At 56.6% G+C, this 16774-nt stretch overlaps 5 protein-coding genes across 5 annotated transcripts; 1 reads left to right on the top strand and 4 right to left on the bottom strand.

The window, feature by feature from the left end:
- Window positions 1-267: 267 nt before the first annotated feature.
- W97_03946 (uncharacterized protein) lies at window positions 268-1686 on the bottom strand (the record flags this gene model as incomplete). The annotated part of the gene is made up of 3 exons (XM_007781840.1): window positions 268-501; window positions 577-1320; window positions 1534-1686. The coding sequence occupies 3 exons, from the start codon at window positions 1684-1686 to the stop codon at window positions 268-270; spliced, it is 1131 nt and encodes a 376-aa protein (XP_007780030.1).
- A 1160-nt stretch (window positions 1687-2846) lies between these two features.
- W97_03945 (uncharacterized protein) lies at window positions 2847-4396 on the top strand (the record flags this gene model as incomplete). The annotated part of the gene is made up of 2 exons (XM_007781839.1): window positions 2847-3971; window positions 4109-4396. The coding sequence occupies 2 exons, from the start codon at window positions 2847-2849 to the stop codon at window positions 4394-4396; spliced, it is 1413 nt and encodes a 470-aa protein (XP_007780029.1).
- Window positions 4397-4755: 359 nt separating this feature from the next.
- On the bottom strand, window positions 4756-7327 carry W97_03944 (uncharacterized protein; the record flags this gene model as incomplete). Its single annotated transcript, XM_007781838.1, has 3 exons — window positions 4756-5088; window positions 5209-5977; window positions 6036-7327. 3 exons carry the CDS (start codon window positions 7325-7327, stop codon window positions 4756-4758), a joined length of 2394 nt encoding a protein of 797 aa, XP_007780028.1.
- Window positions 7328-7971: 644 nt separating this feature from the next.
- Window positions 7972-10222, bottom strand: W97_03943 (acetyl-coenzyme A synthetase; the record flags this gene model as incomplete). The annotated part of the gene is made up of 5 exons (XM_007781837.1): window positions 7972-8255; window positions 8305-8434; window positions 8487-8747; window positions 8802-9993; window positions 10134-10222. The coding sequence occupies 5 exons, from the start codon at window positions 10220-10222 to the stop codon at window positions 7972-7974; spliced, it is 1956 nt and encodes a 651-aa protein (XP_007780027.1).
- Window positions 10223-11523: 1301 nt separating this feature from the next.
- Window positions 11524-14926, bottom strand: W97_03942 (uncharacterized protein; the record flags this gene model as incomplete). Its single annotated transcript, XM_007781836.1, has 4 exons — window positions 11524-13072; window positions 13122-13946; window positions 14068-14339; window positions 14390-14926. 4 exons carry the CDS (start codon window positions 14924-14926, stop codon window positions 11524-11526), a joined length of 3183 nt encoding a protein of 1060 aa, XP_007780026.1.
- Between the last annotated feature and the right edge of the window lie 1848 nt (window positions 14927-16774).

Genomic DNA, 16774 nt, shown 5'->3' with positions numbered 1-16774 from the left:
CTCTCACACTCCACTCACGTATCAACCGCGGGTAAAGAATCGGCCGCGTATACCAAGAACTATTACCATCGGGAGCCAATATGCGCGGGTTGCATACGAAGCCAGCCGAAACATCAACGCAGTAGGACAGCAAGGCAGGTAGGAGAGGTCCCGGATCGCAACCGCAGTGGGAGAATTCAGAATAAATTTTGCTCACACCGTCAATATCAGAAAAGATCATGACTACCTCATCAGGCCTGTACGATCTATATACGAGACTACAGCCCACTACAACGTCGCAAACGCCAGCTCCACCGCAAATCCGAGCGTCATCTTCGCGTGCTCAAGCATGTGGTCGTAGCTCACCGTCGAGACGGTATCCTGGGTAGTATGAATCAGCTTGCTCGTGTGCTCCATCGCAGCCTCGATGACAAAAGCCGACGGGTAGCCGGCCTTGGACGCAGAAGCGTGGTCCGAGCAGGCGTACCCGCACTTGGTGGAGACGTAGGGAATGCGGCAATACTGCACTCGCTGTGATCAGCCTGGAATCCACTGCAGGTGGGGCGACACGCGCACCAAGAAAAAGGCGAGACTTACAGCAGTGATGACCTTCTTGATAAACTCCGACAAGCCAACATCGACGAAATCCGTAATCACACCCACGCTCTCTGGCTTTCCCGCCGCCAGCGTTCCTTGGACGTAGCCCGTCATATCTTGCTGCAGCATAGCCTTTACATCCCTCCCGGCGGCGGCATAGGACTGGAAGATCGCCCCACTACCGAGCAGACCCCCCTCTTCAGCGGCATACCAGTGGAACTCAATGGTATTGGCGCCCTGAGCTTGCCTGATAGTCGGGTTGGTCAAAAGCACGCGCATCGCCTCCAGGATCGTCACGCATCCGCTGCCATCGTCGTCTGCGCCCGGCGCACGGCCCGCAGACGGGTTATTGAGATTGACGCTGTCCTGGTGCGAGCCGATGACGATGGTCTTGGCGCTCTTCCCGGGGATGGTTGCGATGATGCTTGACTGGCCCCAGGAGTGCTGGAACGCGGTGACTTTGGCGCCGTACTTGTCTGCGCCAGAGGCGGTGATGACAGCCTGGACGCGACCTTGGAGCCATTGCGAGGACTGGACGCCGTAGGTCGAGCGGTAGTAGCGGTTGAAGTAGTTTGAGAAGGTCACCAGGTTCGACTGCATGTTGGCTTTGCTTAGAGCTGGCAGCAGCGGCGTGACGGCTGCTTGTTGCGAGACTCTGGATGGAAAGACGACCGCGGCGCGCTCCTTGAGGGCGTGGGCGGCGAGGTCGGGGTAGTCGGTGATGTCCATAAAATTCTTTCCCTCCTGAACACAGCATCGTCAGTAAGCGGCGGAAACATGGCTTCTGGAAGAGGCGGCTATAGGAGGAATGTCCTTTGGTTCTATGTTGAATGCAGACACATGCTGAGAGGAGGCGAGAGAGGTTTTGAAAGTTTGTACAATGTGGTGAGTAAACCAGGAGCGATTGGTCGCATATCTCTTAATCCTTCACCGTGAAACATAAGGAGCTGAACATACTCTCCTCAGATCCCACTTCTCAGCCTCAGTAACAGTCCTGACATCGCCCGGAGCGAGCTCAATTGTAAACGTTTCTGGGCCATCCCTCTTCCCAATGGAGAGCGCTGATGCCGACGAGGCCACGGCTGCAGCGAGAAAGACTGAAAACTTCATGATGGTTAGACCTTTCGTGGAAGCTGAACCTGTATGCTAGAGTTCGTCTGCACGTCTGTTTCTGAGATGAGGAATGCATCGTCCCTATATAGTCCCCTCGAGCACTCTCCTGTCAGAGCAGGTTAGTTTTCCAGCTTCCCAAACAACACATAGAGCCGAGATGAGCGCCCGCGTGATGGAGTCATCTTTGTTCTCGATAACGACCTGCCATTTGTCTGTTTTGAAATGTTAATAGTTAGTAGGAGTGAACATCGGTGTCCAATGGGCGAGATGCGTCCAGATTGAAGGGACGGGAGCTAGGAGTGCTTCGAGCGCTAAGCTCTTCACCAACTTCCTGAATGGGATAGGAGAGCCAAGACTTCAAACGCGGAGAGCCCTTGTTGCATCTGCAGGCACTTTCCAGTAGTCCCGTTCCTGAACTACCTACCTATTCCAGAGCATGTCGTGCAGATACACTATCCGGTGAAGAGGTTCTGTGTGGGCGATTGCAGTTTGTCGAGGCTAGAGGACCACGGCCTCCCATCACGATAGAGACAGAACCCGGGAACGGTTCCCATCGTACGGATTACTCTAGAGCACATGATCCTGAACATCTACACGCGATATACCAGCATTATCACGGCTTTCCGATGTGGCTGGTGGATTGAAGGCCATGCGCACTTCTCAGCACGGCCGCGTACAAAGCATCACAGAATATCTACCGCGAAGCTCCAGCAACTCTGGCTGTGACCATTCGCTTTCATCGAAGCCATCTGAGTAGTTAAACCCCAGATCCACGACATCGAGAAGCGCAGCTCGTGCAAAGACGCGAAGGCCAACTACCTCCCGCACATAGTTCTCCCCCTCAAATCCGGTCATGGCCGAACGACCGGTAAAGCGGCTGCGCAGGCTGAGCACCGACTACGATGATAGCGAGGGCAACGACGACTGGATTCCTGTGCCCAACAAGGGAAGCGCACAAAGGTATGTGGCTGGAGCTTAATCAAATACTTGAGCCTCCTCACTTTCCCGTGGGTAGCCTCCCTTCCTAGAGGGGAAATCACCAGCACAACTTCATGGCTCCGCTCGAATACCTTTTGCTACATCTGCCTATCTCTACTTTCCCGCTGTACACCCTTCTGTCACCACCACAAAACACACGATCCCCGTAATCCTCTACAATGCCCACCCCCCGCTCCCGCACCCGTGCCGACACCCTAACAAAATCCAGCACCTCGACCAGCGCGCCCGCCGCCTCAGGCCCCTCCACCGACCGCCCCCGCCGGGGCACCGCCGCTCCCGCAAGCGCCCGCCTCTCGCACCCCTCGCCCGAGACACACCACCAGTCGATTCGGCTGACCGTCAAAGCGCCGCCCTCGAAGCTGCGCGAAGCGACGAGCAGCCACACCGCGCCGGAGGAGGCTCCAGCGAACAGGACAAGGCAGCCTGTTGCGGTCAATTCGAGGGATCGGTTCGAGGGCGGGGAGATTTTGAGTGGGGCGCGGAGGTCGAGGAACAAGAGGGCGATTGTTGAGGAGAGCTCGGAGGAAGACGAAGAGGAAGAGGCGGAGGGAGAGTATGAGGAGGATGGAGAGGGCGAGGAGGCAGAGGACGATGAGGATGAGGAAGGAGAAGAGGAGGGAGATGAAGAGGAGGTGGACGATGAAGACGCAGAGGGAGATGAAGACGCAGAGGGAGATGAAGACGCAGAGGGAGATGAAGACGCGGAGATGGAGGACGCGGGGCCCTCCGTGCAACAACCTCACCGAGAATCGGCTGCCCGTCCCACCGTTGTTGGACGGGTCGAGGTGCCCTTTAATCCGCCACCGAGGACGCAAGGGGCTGCCGCTGCGCAGCGCACCACCAAACCCGCCGCACCTGCTGTCACGGTCACGTCAGCAGACGGCAACACAACCGCACGGAGCGTAGAAGAAAAAGAATTCGCAATGGCAAACGACGGATCCGATGACTCGCTCTCGGAGCTCGACTCCCAAGACGAAGAAGACGAAGAGGACGCCGAAGGCGAAGAAGATGCCGAAGGCGAGGACGAGGAGATGGGCGACGAGGACGCGGATGTGGACGGCAGCGAGGATGAGGAGGGGATCAGTAGAAGTGCGACGCCCGACTTAAGCAAGCTGACGCGACGGCAGCGCGCTGCATTCGAGGAGTACGAGGGCGGCCTGATGGCGCTGTCGAACGAGGCACAGAAGAAGAAAGTCTTTACGCCTGAGGAACACGCGATGCGGCGGGCGGAGATGGCAAGGCGGCGGAAGAATTTGAGCGAGAAGCGGAACGAGGAGGAGAAGGTATGTGCATTCATAACTACCCAAAAGCACTCTGCCCCTTTTCCTCTTCCCTAGACCCGATCCCCTGACACCATCCTCCCACCTCGCTCCTCTCCTGCCATACCCTCTTCGCATCTAACGACCAATCCCCAAAACAGCAAGACACGATAAACCGCCTCCTGAAAAAACAAGCCCCGAAGCGCCGCACGCGTGCTGAGATTCTTGCCGATGCCGCCGCGGCGGACGGCGACGACGCCCAGCGCGAGAAGCCGCACCCGGTCTTCGTCCGCTATGTACAGAGCCGACAGGGTGCGCGGATCGGTGTGCCTGAGGAGGTGCTTGCTGCGAGTGCTTTGGGCGCGTGGGCAAGTGAGCAGGCTGGACGAGCTTCGACTAGCGGAGAGGGAACGCTGGCCGTAGGGAGAATGGTTGAGGAGGTGGCGTGAGGGGTGTGTATGCGATGCTGTGGATGGAAGCCATATGTCCTGGTGGAGGAAGGGCTCCTCTAGTGGTCTTTAGAATCCGAAAGATGGATGGCTGGAGATGCAAGGACATGATCGTCCATTCGCCCTGGACAAGCTCTGTAAAGGCTACTGGAACCAGATCCAGGACAGTCCAGCATAAGAATAAATCCATCAATCTTGCTCTCGTAACTATCTTCTCATGCACAGCCGTCCCAATGCATATGTAACATGCCAATACGCACAATAGATCCTCCCGTCCCGGCCTTACAGTGACGAAGATATCCAAAAAGCGCTCCCACCAACGCCGAAACTACATGCTCACTTTATATGTATCTACCCCTCTATGCATACCTCACACTACTCTGCCGCGCATAAGCCGGCTGCGGCGGCGCCGGCCCATACCACTGCCCACTCTGCTGCCCACCCTGCGGCGGTGGCATCTGTCCCATCTGCACGCTTCGTCCACTGTGACCCCTATGCTGCCCCTGCCAGCCCTGCGGCGGCTGCACGCGCTTGCCGCGCCGTCTGCGCCGCCGGAAGCAGGAAATGAGGCAGGACAGGATGATGATGACGATGAGACCGCCCACCCCGGCGGCGATACCAATCACGACGTTTAGGTTGTCGTCGATCCAGGAACCGACTGCGCCGGTAAAGGAGGCGCCGCGGCATTGGCCCTGCGGGGAGGGGTGTTAGCTGGCTGTACTTCGAACATGCATATTGCTGCGGGTTGTCGTGCTTTGTGCAAAGAAGGGCTATAGAGAAGAAAGAGGGATGAAAAAGAGAGGCAAGCTTACGTTCTGGCATTTCCCCCCACCCGCGCAATCAGTCCCATCCAAAAAGTTCTGCTGTAGCCCATAGCAGATACCCGGCCCAAACTCCGGGCTTGCACAGGTCAGCATGCAGCTGCTGCTGTCGCAGGCATAGGTATCGTTCCCTCTTGTGTAGCTCCCCATGACAGTCTTGCACTGCAGATCCCGACTCGTGCATTGCCCGCTCGCGCAGCTAAGCCCATCGCCACAGCTCTCGCCATCCGGATTCGTGTTATCCGCCGGACAGTACGACGAGCTCCCCGAGCACGTCTCCTGCGGATCGCAGACCCCCGTCGAAGGTCTACACACCGTCTCTGCGGATGCAAGCTGGCAGCCGCGGCAGCAGTCCTCATTCGCATCATCACACACAGCCCCGGCACGGAATTGACACGTCGCAGGCTCGCAGCACGCATTATCGCCGCACCCTTCAGGGCCGCCGCAGTCGCACTCCTCGCCTTCCTCGACGATGCCGTTGCCGCACATCTGCCCGCTGATAGTCGTGACGTCGCGGTTGTTGGTGAAGCAGTCGCTCTTGACGCTGTTGCGGCCGAAGGCGCTGCAGATGTTGCCGATCGAGCATGGGGAGAAGCGCGCGATGCCGCCGGCCGTCGACGGGTTCATGATGTACTGCGCGCCGGCGTCGCAGGTGCCGGCGGAGAGCGGACAGCATTGTTGCGCCGAGACGGTGTTGGAGGAGCCGCAGGTGTAGGAGGTGCAGTCGTGCACGGCGCCGAAGGTGTGGCCGGTTTCGTGGCTGTGGACGGGGGTTAGCTGGGGTGGGCGGTGGGTGGAGGTGGGAGAGGGGAACTCACGCAATGACTTGCCACTCTGACGCCGTGCGCACGACGACATTGGCGCCGCTCACGAACTCCTGTGATCCGCTTGAGCTCGAGTTCTGGACGCCCTGGATACATGCCTGGCCCAGCCAGGCCAATCCCACTGCGGAACCCGTGTTGCACGTCGTCAGCAGCGTCCAGTGCGAGTTGCTGTCCTGCCTCTCGCCTCTCCACTGGCTGAACAGGTTCAAACGGTCCTGGATATTGGTATTACCCGAGCACGGTATGTTCCAGGGCGTCGAGCTCGACGCACTCCCAGGACACGTCGCGTCGCTAACTGTCAGGTTCTGCAGCCCCAGCGTGATGTTGAACGTGCTCTCGTACAGATCTGACGCGGAGTTGATCTGGTTGATGACGTTCTGGCGCGCCGTCTCCGTGGAGTTGAAGGCGGACGTGTAGGTGCAATCGGTGGCGACGCCGACGAGAGCGACCTTGCGGGTGCTGGGACAGCCGAGTGTCTGGCCGATGGTCGAGACGAGGTTGACGCCTGCGGAGTTGCCGGAGCCGGGGATGCCGTCGTTCTGACGCTTGCTGAATAGAGACTCAACAGGCGTACTCCAGTAGCTGTCGTCCCGGCGGAGCATCTTGTGGACGGGGTGGTCGGGCTGAATGTTGAAGTCTAGCCGGTCGCTTTGGCACGCATCGCGGCTTTCCAGTCCTCCCAAGCCGAGATCGCGCTTGAGCTCCGAGTGCTCCGCCTGCCCAAACCCAGCGATGTCAGAGTCCCGCCATACGACCATGAAGTCGTCAGCGTCCAGCACAAGCTCCGGGTCCAGCGCATGTCGTGTCTGCATGTAGTTGCTGCTCATCTGCACATGGTGGTGGATGTGGTCGATGGTGAATGCGCCCTCGAACAGCGGGTATATGCCATCCCTCCTCACTGTTATCCTCGCCCAGCCTGTCCGTGTCCACTCTCTCTGCCCGTTCCGCGCCCAGGCAGCGCCTTTGTACACCTTGTGCTCTAGCCGGTCAATGACCTCCCTGTGCCTGACCTGCCCGTCCGGCCCAAGATACTCGACAGTGGCGCCATCTTGTATGATGTCGTGGTTCGGCTCTAGAACAAGCTTTATCCGCCGGTCGAAGACGTCGAAAGAGAGGTCGAAGGTTGAGAGCGCGGTGACCCGGTGATTGGGCGTATGCAGGTCAGGGCTCTTGACAACCGCGAGGTTGGTGATGGGGTTCCGACTCGTCGAGTCTGCTGAAGCAAAGGGCAGTCGTGTGGTGACGCTCGCGATTACCGTGGCGACGAGGGGCCATAGAAAGTGCATGCCTTGGTTTGTGCCACCCGTTGAGGATGCGAGTGTCTCTCGTGTACGGCGGAGAAGGAGAGACACTTGGAGAGGCTCAAAAAGAGAAACGGGTGATGCAATTATCGACACAGAACGAGAGAGCAGACGGATATGGTGGAGGCGGGAGGCAGGAGTCGGAAAGTCGTGGTGTCAGCGCCTGCAGCCGTTCGAAGGAGGCTGTGCTCCAACGTCTTGGGAGCCCTTGGCGACGCGCGGACGACTGCGTGCGAAACTCACTCAAGACATGGGCATCTCCTGCATCTCCTGCATATCGCGCCGCATGATACTATTGCAGTCTGCCATTCTCGTCCAGTCCAATTAACCGTTTTCATTCATATACGCAGCACACACAGTCCAGCACTGGGACGCCTTCGACAACGACAACAGGAAAAACAGAGCTGCAACGCCACCCCGCGGCTAATCCTCCTCCGCCGCCTTGGCCCCAGCCTCAGCCTTACAAGATCTCACTCAGGCCACCGTCAGATCCGAGCATTGCTGGCTTCGCCATCTACTTCTTCTGCTTCCGCGCCTCTTGCACCACCTCGATGATCTTGTCGACGACCGAGGGATCCGACAGCTAATCCAAATCGTCAGCGGAATCTTCAGCCACGGGCGCAGCTCAATCAGCTTACCGTCGATGTGTCGCCGAGCTGGTCCTCCTCGCCAGCGAGAATCTTCCGCAGAATGCGGCGCATGATCTTGCCGGACCGTGTCTTCGGCAGGTCTGGAACCGGGAAGATGGCCTTGGGCGCGGCGAACGGACCGATGGATTTCCGGACTTGCTGGATGAGATCCTTCTTGATCTGCTCGGTCGACTCACTGCTGTCCTTGAGCGCCACAAAGGCGTTGACAGCCTGGCCGGTGAGCTCGTCGTTGATGCCAACTACGGCCGCCTCGGCGACGGAGTCTAACGGCTGTCAGTGAGAACTCCACAGAGTCTGAGATGCCCTGCTTACGATGCTCGATGATGGCCGCCTCAATCTCAGCGGTTGACAGTCTGTGACCCGAGACGTTGACAACATCATCTACTCGGCCACGAATCCAGTAGTAGCCCTCGTGGTCACGGCCAGCTCCATCGCCGGTGAACTGGTCACGTCAGCTCCGACAACATCAATCGCCACGCTGCACTGCCACTTACGTAGTATCCCTTATACACGTTCAGGTAAGTATCCATGTACCTCTTGTGTGCGCCCCAGACGGTGCGTGCCATGCTCGGCCATGCCTGCTTGAACGCAAGCACACCCTCGACGTCGTTGCCGTGAACCTCCTCACCGGATACGGGATCTATGATGGCGGGCTCAATGCCGAAGAAAGGCAGGGAGGCGCTGCCGGGCTTGGTAGGCGTCACGCCAGCCAGCGGCGTGATGACATGGGAGCCCGTCTCCGTTTGCCAGTATGTCTGCAGTTGTGTCAGCGTCATGTACCCAGTCCAATGGAGATAGCAGATTCGTACGTCCACAACATGTGCCGTCTCCTTGCCGACAATCTCAAAGTACCACTTCCAAACCTCAGCAGCGATCGGCTCGCCGACCGAGCCTAGCACTCTCAGGTGTTCCATCTCGTGCTTGACGTGCTCATCGCCAGCGCGCTTAAGCAGACGCAGCGCAGTAGGGGCGACGTAGAACTGGGTGACCTTATGCCGTGCGACCACCTCCCAGTAGCGGGAGAAGTCGGGATAGGCGGGCGTGCCCTCAAAGACGACACTTGTGACACCGAGCACCAGAGGCGCGTAGACAACGTAAGTATGTCCGGTGATCCAGCCAACGTCACCGCCGCAGAAGAAGACATCGCTGTCGTGGATGTCGAAGACGTACTTGCCGGTAGATGCGGCGCCCAGAAGGTACCCAGCGGTCGTGTGCATAACACCCTTCGGCTTGCCAGTAGAGCCGGAGGTGTAGAGCAGGAAGAGGGGATCTTCCGAACTCATAGGCTCTGGCGGGATGTAGTTAGGCCACTTCTCGACCTCCTCATGCCACCACAGGTCTCGGCCCTTGGTCCACGGCACGTCTGAGCCTGTTCGCTTGAACACGAGGCAGCCCTTGACGTCTGGGCATTGCTTGAGCGCGTCGTCTACAATCTTCTTCGTGCCGATGGTTTTGCCGCCGCGCTTGCCCTCGTCAGTAGTAATGACGACCTTGGATTCGGCGTCGATTATGCGGTCGCGGAGAGAGTCCGATGAGAAACCCGCGAACACCACCGAGTGGACGGCACCAATACGAGAACAAGCAAGGAAAGAGACAACTGCTTCGGGGATCATGGGCAGGTAGAGCGCGACGGTGTCACCCTTCTTGACGCCCATCTCCTTGAGCACGAAGGCGAGCTGGGAGACCTGGCGGAGGAGCTCTCCATAGGTAATGGTGCGGCCCCCGCCTGACTCATCGCCTTCGTAGATGATGGCCGGCTTGTCTGGGTTCTTGAATGCATGCCGGTCAACGCAGTTGTACGAGGCGTTGAGCCTGCCCTCTACGAACCAGGCGTTGTCGCCGTTGGCCAGGGTGCCGCTGTGCACCGTCTGGAAGTCTCGGTCCCAGGTCAAGAGCTCGCGGGCTTGGTTCCCCCAGAATTTGTCCGGCTGCTCAATGGACTCCTTGTACATCTGCTTGTAGTGGTCCAAGCCATCGATGTGCGGCTTCTTGGGGTGCTTGCTGCAGGGCTTGTTAGCCTCCGCGTTGCGGCGGTTGTGGTAGATCGCCGGTGCTGAGGGGTCTCGGAAATGGCGGGGTAACCCCGCCTTGCGCAGAGGGGAGCTCGCATGACGTCCTGTAGAGTGGAAAGGGGGACTCACTCGAAGAACGCCTTGGGCACATCATAGGTGTTGACCTGGTGGGCTTCGGCCACCACAGGGTTTGGGGGTTTGGTGTCGCCTTCAGACATGGTGGTGAAGCGCGCCGCCGGGCGGAGACGTGTGGTTCGGGGGTAGAAGAAGAGACGAGAGAAGGAAAGGCTAACCGCTGGGGTATATCGCCTTGCCGCCGGTGAGCGTATCTGACAAGCAGTGCGCTGTGATGAAGCAGAGAACAGATACGTGGGATCGTGTAGCTCTTCAATGAATCTCAGACTGTGCTGGAGCAAGCGGAGCAGGAAGGTTCACAGCTGGGACGGTAAGGGGGCTAAATGAATCGGTCTTGGGGCAATGGTGCTATTTGAGCTTGGTCAGAAGCCCCACGCTTCGTTCGAGAGCTCTGATGCCACTCTGGAGCGTCATCTTGTCCGTCCCCGCTCTGCAGCTCCTCGCGCTGGGCTTGGCCGACAGGTCCTTTGCCCCGGGAGCTGCAGCGTGCCTCACAGCTTCCCGAGGTCTAGTTAGTGGACGACCGCCTGGGACTGGCCCAGTGGTGCTTCAGGCCGGCAGCAGTTTGTCATGACAAGAGCTTTGGCGTCGAGGGCTGAGGACGGCCCCACGGCACCTCATCCGAGCTCGGTCAAGGCTCTCTGCGGAAACCACTACCTACGGTATGTAAATGCTTGGTTTGCAAAGGGTCCTTTGTGAGTCTCCTTCTGACACCGTGAGGACCGAATGGCTGGGACCTTAGCCGGCTGCAGGCACGCGGCAAGCAAGCACATGCCTCAGTCTGTCCATGGCTGTCGGGCCCGAAACGCAGGGCCGGCGAAGTTTCCGGGATGCTGAGCTCCTTATTGCCGACGGAGACACCCATGGATCCCACGGTACGTCTCTCATGACAATTCGAGTGAGATCGGGCTATGCAGTATTGAAGGGGTTGAGATTCGTGTGGCATCCTCAAGTCCAGACGATTGAAGTTCGAGTAAAAGATATGGGGTTGTAGCCTGGTAAGGCCAATAATCCAATAATTGCACATGCTTCGTAAACACAAGCCCTTAGTCTTCGCTGATCACTCACTCGCGCGACAATGCTGCTAGTTTCGTGAGAAAGGGTATATAACTGCATGCGAATTGCTATAGGTGAGGTACAGGAGCATGCAACGAAGGAGTCTCCACCCATGGCGCTGGCATATCCGCTTCATTCCAGTAGACTCCACCAATGGCCGAGCAAGACATGAGTTAAGAGTGAAGAACGACGACTTGCAGGTATGTGCAAGACGGGAAGAGTGCCGCCATCCAGAACAATCAAACCCAATCCAATGAACACCGACTGAATAGCCAAAGCCCTCAATGCCGCAACCGTAGTACTCTTCATGTCCATTGTACCATAACCATTACTTCTCTTGCGCGCCTGCCGTAGTAGCGCCTACATTAGGAATATTCTCATCCCTAATCCCCTCAGTGCCCCTGTCTTCATTCACAAGTCCACTGCTCGCCCGCCGCGGTGTGCAAGCTTCACTCCCCTGCCTCACCTGCTTCGCTACGCTCGCTGCAATCTTCTCATCCAGCATCTCAACAAGCCTCTCCGAATACTGATCCAACATCTTAACCATGACACTATCGTCGAGGCCCTGGGCTTGCGTGGCTTTCTCGCCAACAGCCCTAGCCGTGAGGCCTAGCTCCCGCTCCAACTCCCTCATCGTTGTGAGGTTCAGGTTTTCCGAGCTGCTGGCTAGCTTCTTCCGGTAGGCTCGTAGCGTGCGACAGACCTGCTCGGTCGAGTTGGTCAAAGTTCCGAACGTACTTACTTTGTCTGCACTCCGTGCTCTTGATGAGACGTCGAGTGATGGCCGCTGAGGCTTGAACGTCCTGGGATTGCGAGGGCTTGGCGGTGATGGCGAGCGGTTCTTGTTCGCCTTACGGCTTGCTACGTCTGCAGAAGTGCCGTTTCGGGGGCTGGGCATGGGTGACGGATCCAGCTTCGGTGGCTGCACGAGCGAGAACTTCGATATTCTTTTGCGGAGCATCGGTGAGCGGCTCCCTGAAGGTGTTGATACTTCTTCAGTAGCTGAGCGTTGAAAGCGGGCGAGTTCCGATTGTGAGAGTACGCGGCGGAGAGGAGGATCATTCACCAGGAGCTTTTTGCTTGCCGGCGTAAGACTGGTCAAGTCCACGGATCTGGACATGTCATGGCGAACCGGTGCTCGGGACGTGTCCCAGACGAAGACCGTGCCATCTACAGCTACCGTAACGAGGTACTTCTGGGCTGGTCTGTTCGCCTCCGCCACAGATGTTATAAGAGCGATGTCGGAGATGCCTTCGGTATGGCCCCAATCGCGTCCGTGCAGTGACCCACTCTCATCGTAGAGACGAATCGATTTGTCAGTGCTTGAGACTGCGGCAATAAGAGAGGCGCCCGTAGGCGAGGGCACATGAACGAGACATGACAGAACCACTGCATCTCCGCCATCTGCGTCGGAGGCCTTGAAGCTACTGATTGCTTGACCAGACCCCAAATCGTACCGATGTACATGCCGATCGATTGTCGAAAGGAACAGAGTATCGTTCTGATCCAAGGCTAGCGCCATGGATGTTGGCGTCGCTTTCAAAGTAATCGTGCGAAGAATTAGGTAAGCGGCAACTTGCCGGCCATCGACTTCTCTCGAAAAAAACTCGCGGACAACCAGTGTTCGGTCGGAGGAGCTCGATATCAGCTTGTCTCCGCTTGGCGTAAAGAGCAGGCCCGTGACTGCTCCTACATGTTCGTCGAGAGTCTGCAGCAAGTCCCAAGAATCCGACCGTCGCTGGAAGACCTGCACTGTTCGGTCTCTACCAGAAGATGCCACGTAGGTAGCCTTTGCTTCGTGAATAGCGATATCTGTGATTTCGCCAGCGTGAGCTCGGAAATCGAAGAAACTCTGCTTGGTCGCGGTGTCAATAAATCTGGACTGTCGTTAGTGTAGCCGCGAGAATCAAGGGCATCAGTCGATACCGTAAGACACCATATTTATCTCCAGAAACCAAATACTCCGCGCCAAGTGATGCCCCGACCACTCTCATTTCGTTAATTTCATCAACGTTGCCGTCCAACTGTTCCAGCTCGACCTGGAGATAGCCCTTGCAGAGACCATCATGATCCCAGAAGAGAACAGTGCCGTCAGCTGACCAGGTGAAGAAAGAAGCCCCACAAACATTCGGTGAAGAGAGTGCTCGAACACCTAACACGGCGTCACCATGAGCAGGCAACTGCTGGAGGACATTATTACGAAGTATCCCCTCTTCGGAAGTTTGGCCCAAGAGCTGGATAGAGTGATTAGAGTCTATCATCACAACACAATCCGGCAGAGACCCCAACGCCTCGATGTGAGCTGGGCGCTGGGCTGCTGAAGTTGCATCCGTGTTCAGAGGAGATATTGGTGAGACTGGAGGCGTGCGTATCGCGAGAAGGTCGCTGACAGTCAGCATCAAAACTTCTCCTTGAGCGCCTCCCAGATATACAAGACCCTTTGGGTCTGCTGCCATTGCCGTCACTTTAAAGCCTGCCGATGCGACCTTGGTGAATGACTGCAAGCCCGCGCTGTCATCCAGGAGACACAGATCACCTCGATCAGTTGATATGATGGCTTTGTCCGGCGCGAGTGCGACCACGCACACGAATGTGGCATCTACGAGAGACCCAAGAACGCAGTTTCTTCCCGGCAAAGTCTTGTGTACGGAGCCCGCGAATATAGAACTCACGTCGCTTTGACGCGGCCGTCTCGGTGAACGAATATCGGAACCATCCGTTCGCCAGATTTTCACATGTCTGACGCCGACACTATGAGAAATCAGTATGGTTTAAAGAACACAGTCTAGTTTTGCAAATCGAACGACAGATCTCAATAGGGCGCATACTTCGACTCTTGGGTTCCCTCAGAAAGTGGTTCAGCTCAACTTACGTAACGAGGCTGCTCCCTAGCCATGCTATCCTGTTGATATGACTGGTGCACTTGTTGCTTGCGTACAGGCTCGCGGGACCATTCCGGCCATTGATGCTCCAGATATAGAGAAATCCGTCGTTAGCGGTACCGAGAGTTGCGAGATATTGCGCGTCTGGACTGAATGCGACAGCACGGACACCGAAGGTATGTTCCGTAAGACACGTTAATGGTATGTCAGGGGGGGCATCCACCGACGTTGAGAATATGAGTACTCGCGGTCTGTACCCAGTCTGCCGTATGTTAACGTCCATTCATCTGGCCATTAAAGTTTCGTATATACCTCTCCAACCGCCAGGTACTTTCCGTCTGGACTGAGCGAAACGCATGTTGCAGCCTTGATCCGTTCTCTAGCTGACCATAATTTGTTCCCCGGCGAGTCTGCCCAGTCTCCGCCTGGCGTAGACGGGCCTATGCCTGCTTCTCTTAAAGACGCTGCGGTTCTGTTCCGACTATCGATTGCGCCATTGACAGGAGTGGATGGTCCGTCATATATTGAAGCAGTAGGATTCAGTGGGGATGCGTTCGGCCGCGCTCGAAAGAAGCGCTGCGATACTTGATGGGCATCGTCGATAGCCGCAATGACTGCTGCGGCGCCGGCTGTGAATGCGAAGCACCTGGCTGAAGGGAGGATATCGAATGCGTTGGCGGAGTTCGTCGTAGTGCCAATGACCTGCTTTAGCGATAGACCGAGCTCTTGTCTGTTCGGCTTGGCCGGTATTTTAACAGATGCGTTTTTCGTAAATGGCGAATTGGACGGCGTAAGTCTCGACCCCCAGGCTGGGTTTATCATCTTGGAGTCTGAGGGCGTGAGCGACATCGCTCGTACCAGGGAAGTCGAAGGGGGTGATAGCTCAGCGTGAGGAACATCTCAGTGCCTCATTGCAGTCGTGCCTGCCCGATCAATGGGTTGTTCGTGGTCGTCAAGGGGACAAGTGGAATGTCAAGGCGAGGGAGGTTGATGGGATTTTAAGCTGAGCATGGTGATGTGCTTTATGCTAGTCGACAACATCCACCGTAGACGAGACTGGTACTTCTTTTCTCTCACAGCCCAATGGCGCGGTCCCTGCTAGAAGGAAGCTTGTGCATCGCGATTCCAGGTTCGTGGAGAGGTTGACGCACGAGCTCCCGCAGCACCACGCCAACCCAACCCTGGAGGCCTTCGAAGGACTCATCTCCCTTTCTGCTACATACTCCTGGTCCAACAGGGCAAGTAGCTCATTAGGTAGGTAAACAAATCGATGGATTATCTGCGATACCCCCGCCGTCGCCAGATGTGGACGATGCCGCTTTAGGCGGCTGAGCTGGGTGAGTCAGGTGATGCGACACCCAAGCCAGGGTGATGATGCTTACCTTCGCTCACCCATACACCCACATCGCCCAAACCCTCACCCGGAACTCACCCAGGCTCACTCTGGGGCGCAAAACGACTCCTTCAGACTGCTAATTCAAACAATGCAGCCCGAGATGGCTCCTGAGGCTGAGTACGTGCCGGCTCTTTCCAACGCTAGAAATAAGGGGCACTGCTATCCTATCTAGAAGCAGGGACGTGACTGAGAACGGGCAAGCAGAACCTAAGCAATCTAAGCAGAGCCTAAGCAACCTAAGCAGCGGGTGAGCCGAGGATGCTTAGTGCCTAAGTGAAGCGGCGATGCTGAGTAACCGAGTCAGATTTTGCTCAGATTAGTTTCGTGGCAGACTAAGAATAAACCTCTCTATTTGACTTTATCTATCAACATGATACAAGTCTTTAACAATTCTGCGCCTTCGTGAAGTAGTTCCCATGTTCCCTTACTAAAAATAAACCGCAAAACCTTCAGCATACCCGCGCAGCTATTAAGACGGTGATAGGCTATGTCTTCTGGGGACTTAATGTTCTCGACCCTCTTTAGGAAGTTCTGCATATCCTGAATGTGGTCGTCAATTGATGGACACATAGGTCCCGCGATATGCGTAGGCCCATCAACAGCATAACTGTAAGACCAAACGACCAGAGCGGCAGAGTACAACACCCAGAGATGCGTTGGCGGCGCGTTCTTGCTTGTTGCATAGTCGAGAACAAAATCGCGGTCACAAAATTGATCGCCCCCCTCTTTGTTCTTAAGAAATACCGAACACAAAAAGCGTAACGCATAGAATGTTGCTTTTCGAGCTTCTGCCGTCGGCGCCCAGATATTTCGGATCCGCCGCCCAACGGTTTCTGCCTCTTGTCTTCGGATACTCTGACCTAGTACTCGGTTTGCTCCAGCAAATACTTGACAGTCGACAATGTCCACATATATGCTGAATCGAGCTAAGTGATAAAGAGCAGCTCTGGTTCGAAGGACGGCCTCTTCGCCTCGATACCACCTTAGTGCATTGTCTGAAATGTTTTCTGTTGCCACTCCATAAGCGCCTTGCCACAAATCTAATGCTCGCGTAATGGACCTTCGCCACTTAGTGCCTCTATCCCTTTCTTGCTCTCCTACTACAAGAGACTTGAGCTGCAGGTCTCGCTGGTTTATGTGCCAGCTCACACTAAGCAGCCCGGACAGCAATATTGACCTTCCGAAGGCATTGGTATAGATCTCCTGCCCGTTTAGAGTCTTTTGCAGACCTTCAAGGAACGAGAGAGGTTTGATACCGTTGGATCGAAGCGTTATCTCAATCATCTGGACTTCGTGGACGC

The sequence above is a fragment of the Coniosporium apollinis genome, assembly GCF_000281105.1.
Source record: "Coniosporium apollinis CBS 100218 chromosome Unknown supercont1.16, whole genome shotgun sequence".
Taxonomy (NCBI): domain Eukaryota; kingdom Fungi; phylum Ascomycota; class Dothideomycetes; genus Coniosporium; species Coniosporium apollinis.
The sequence above is the reverse complement of the archived record's forward strand: the minus strand, read 5'-3'. Positions and strand labels throughout refer to the sequence as shown.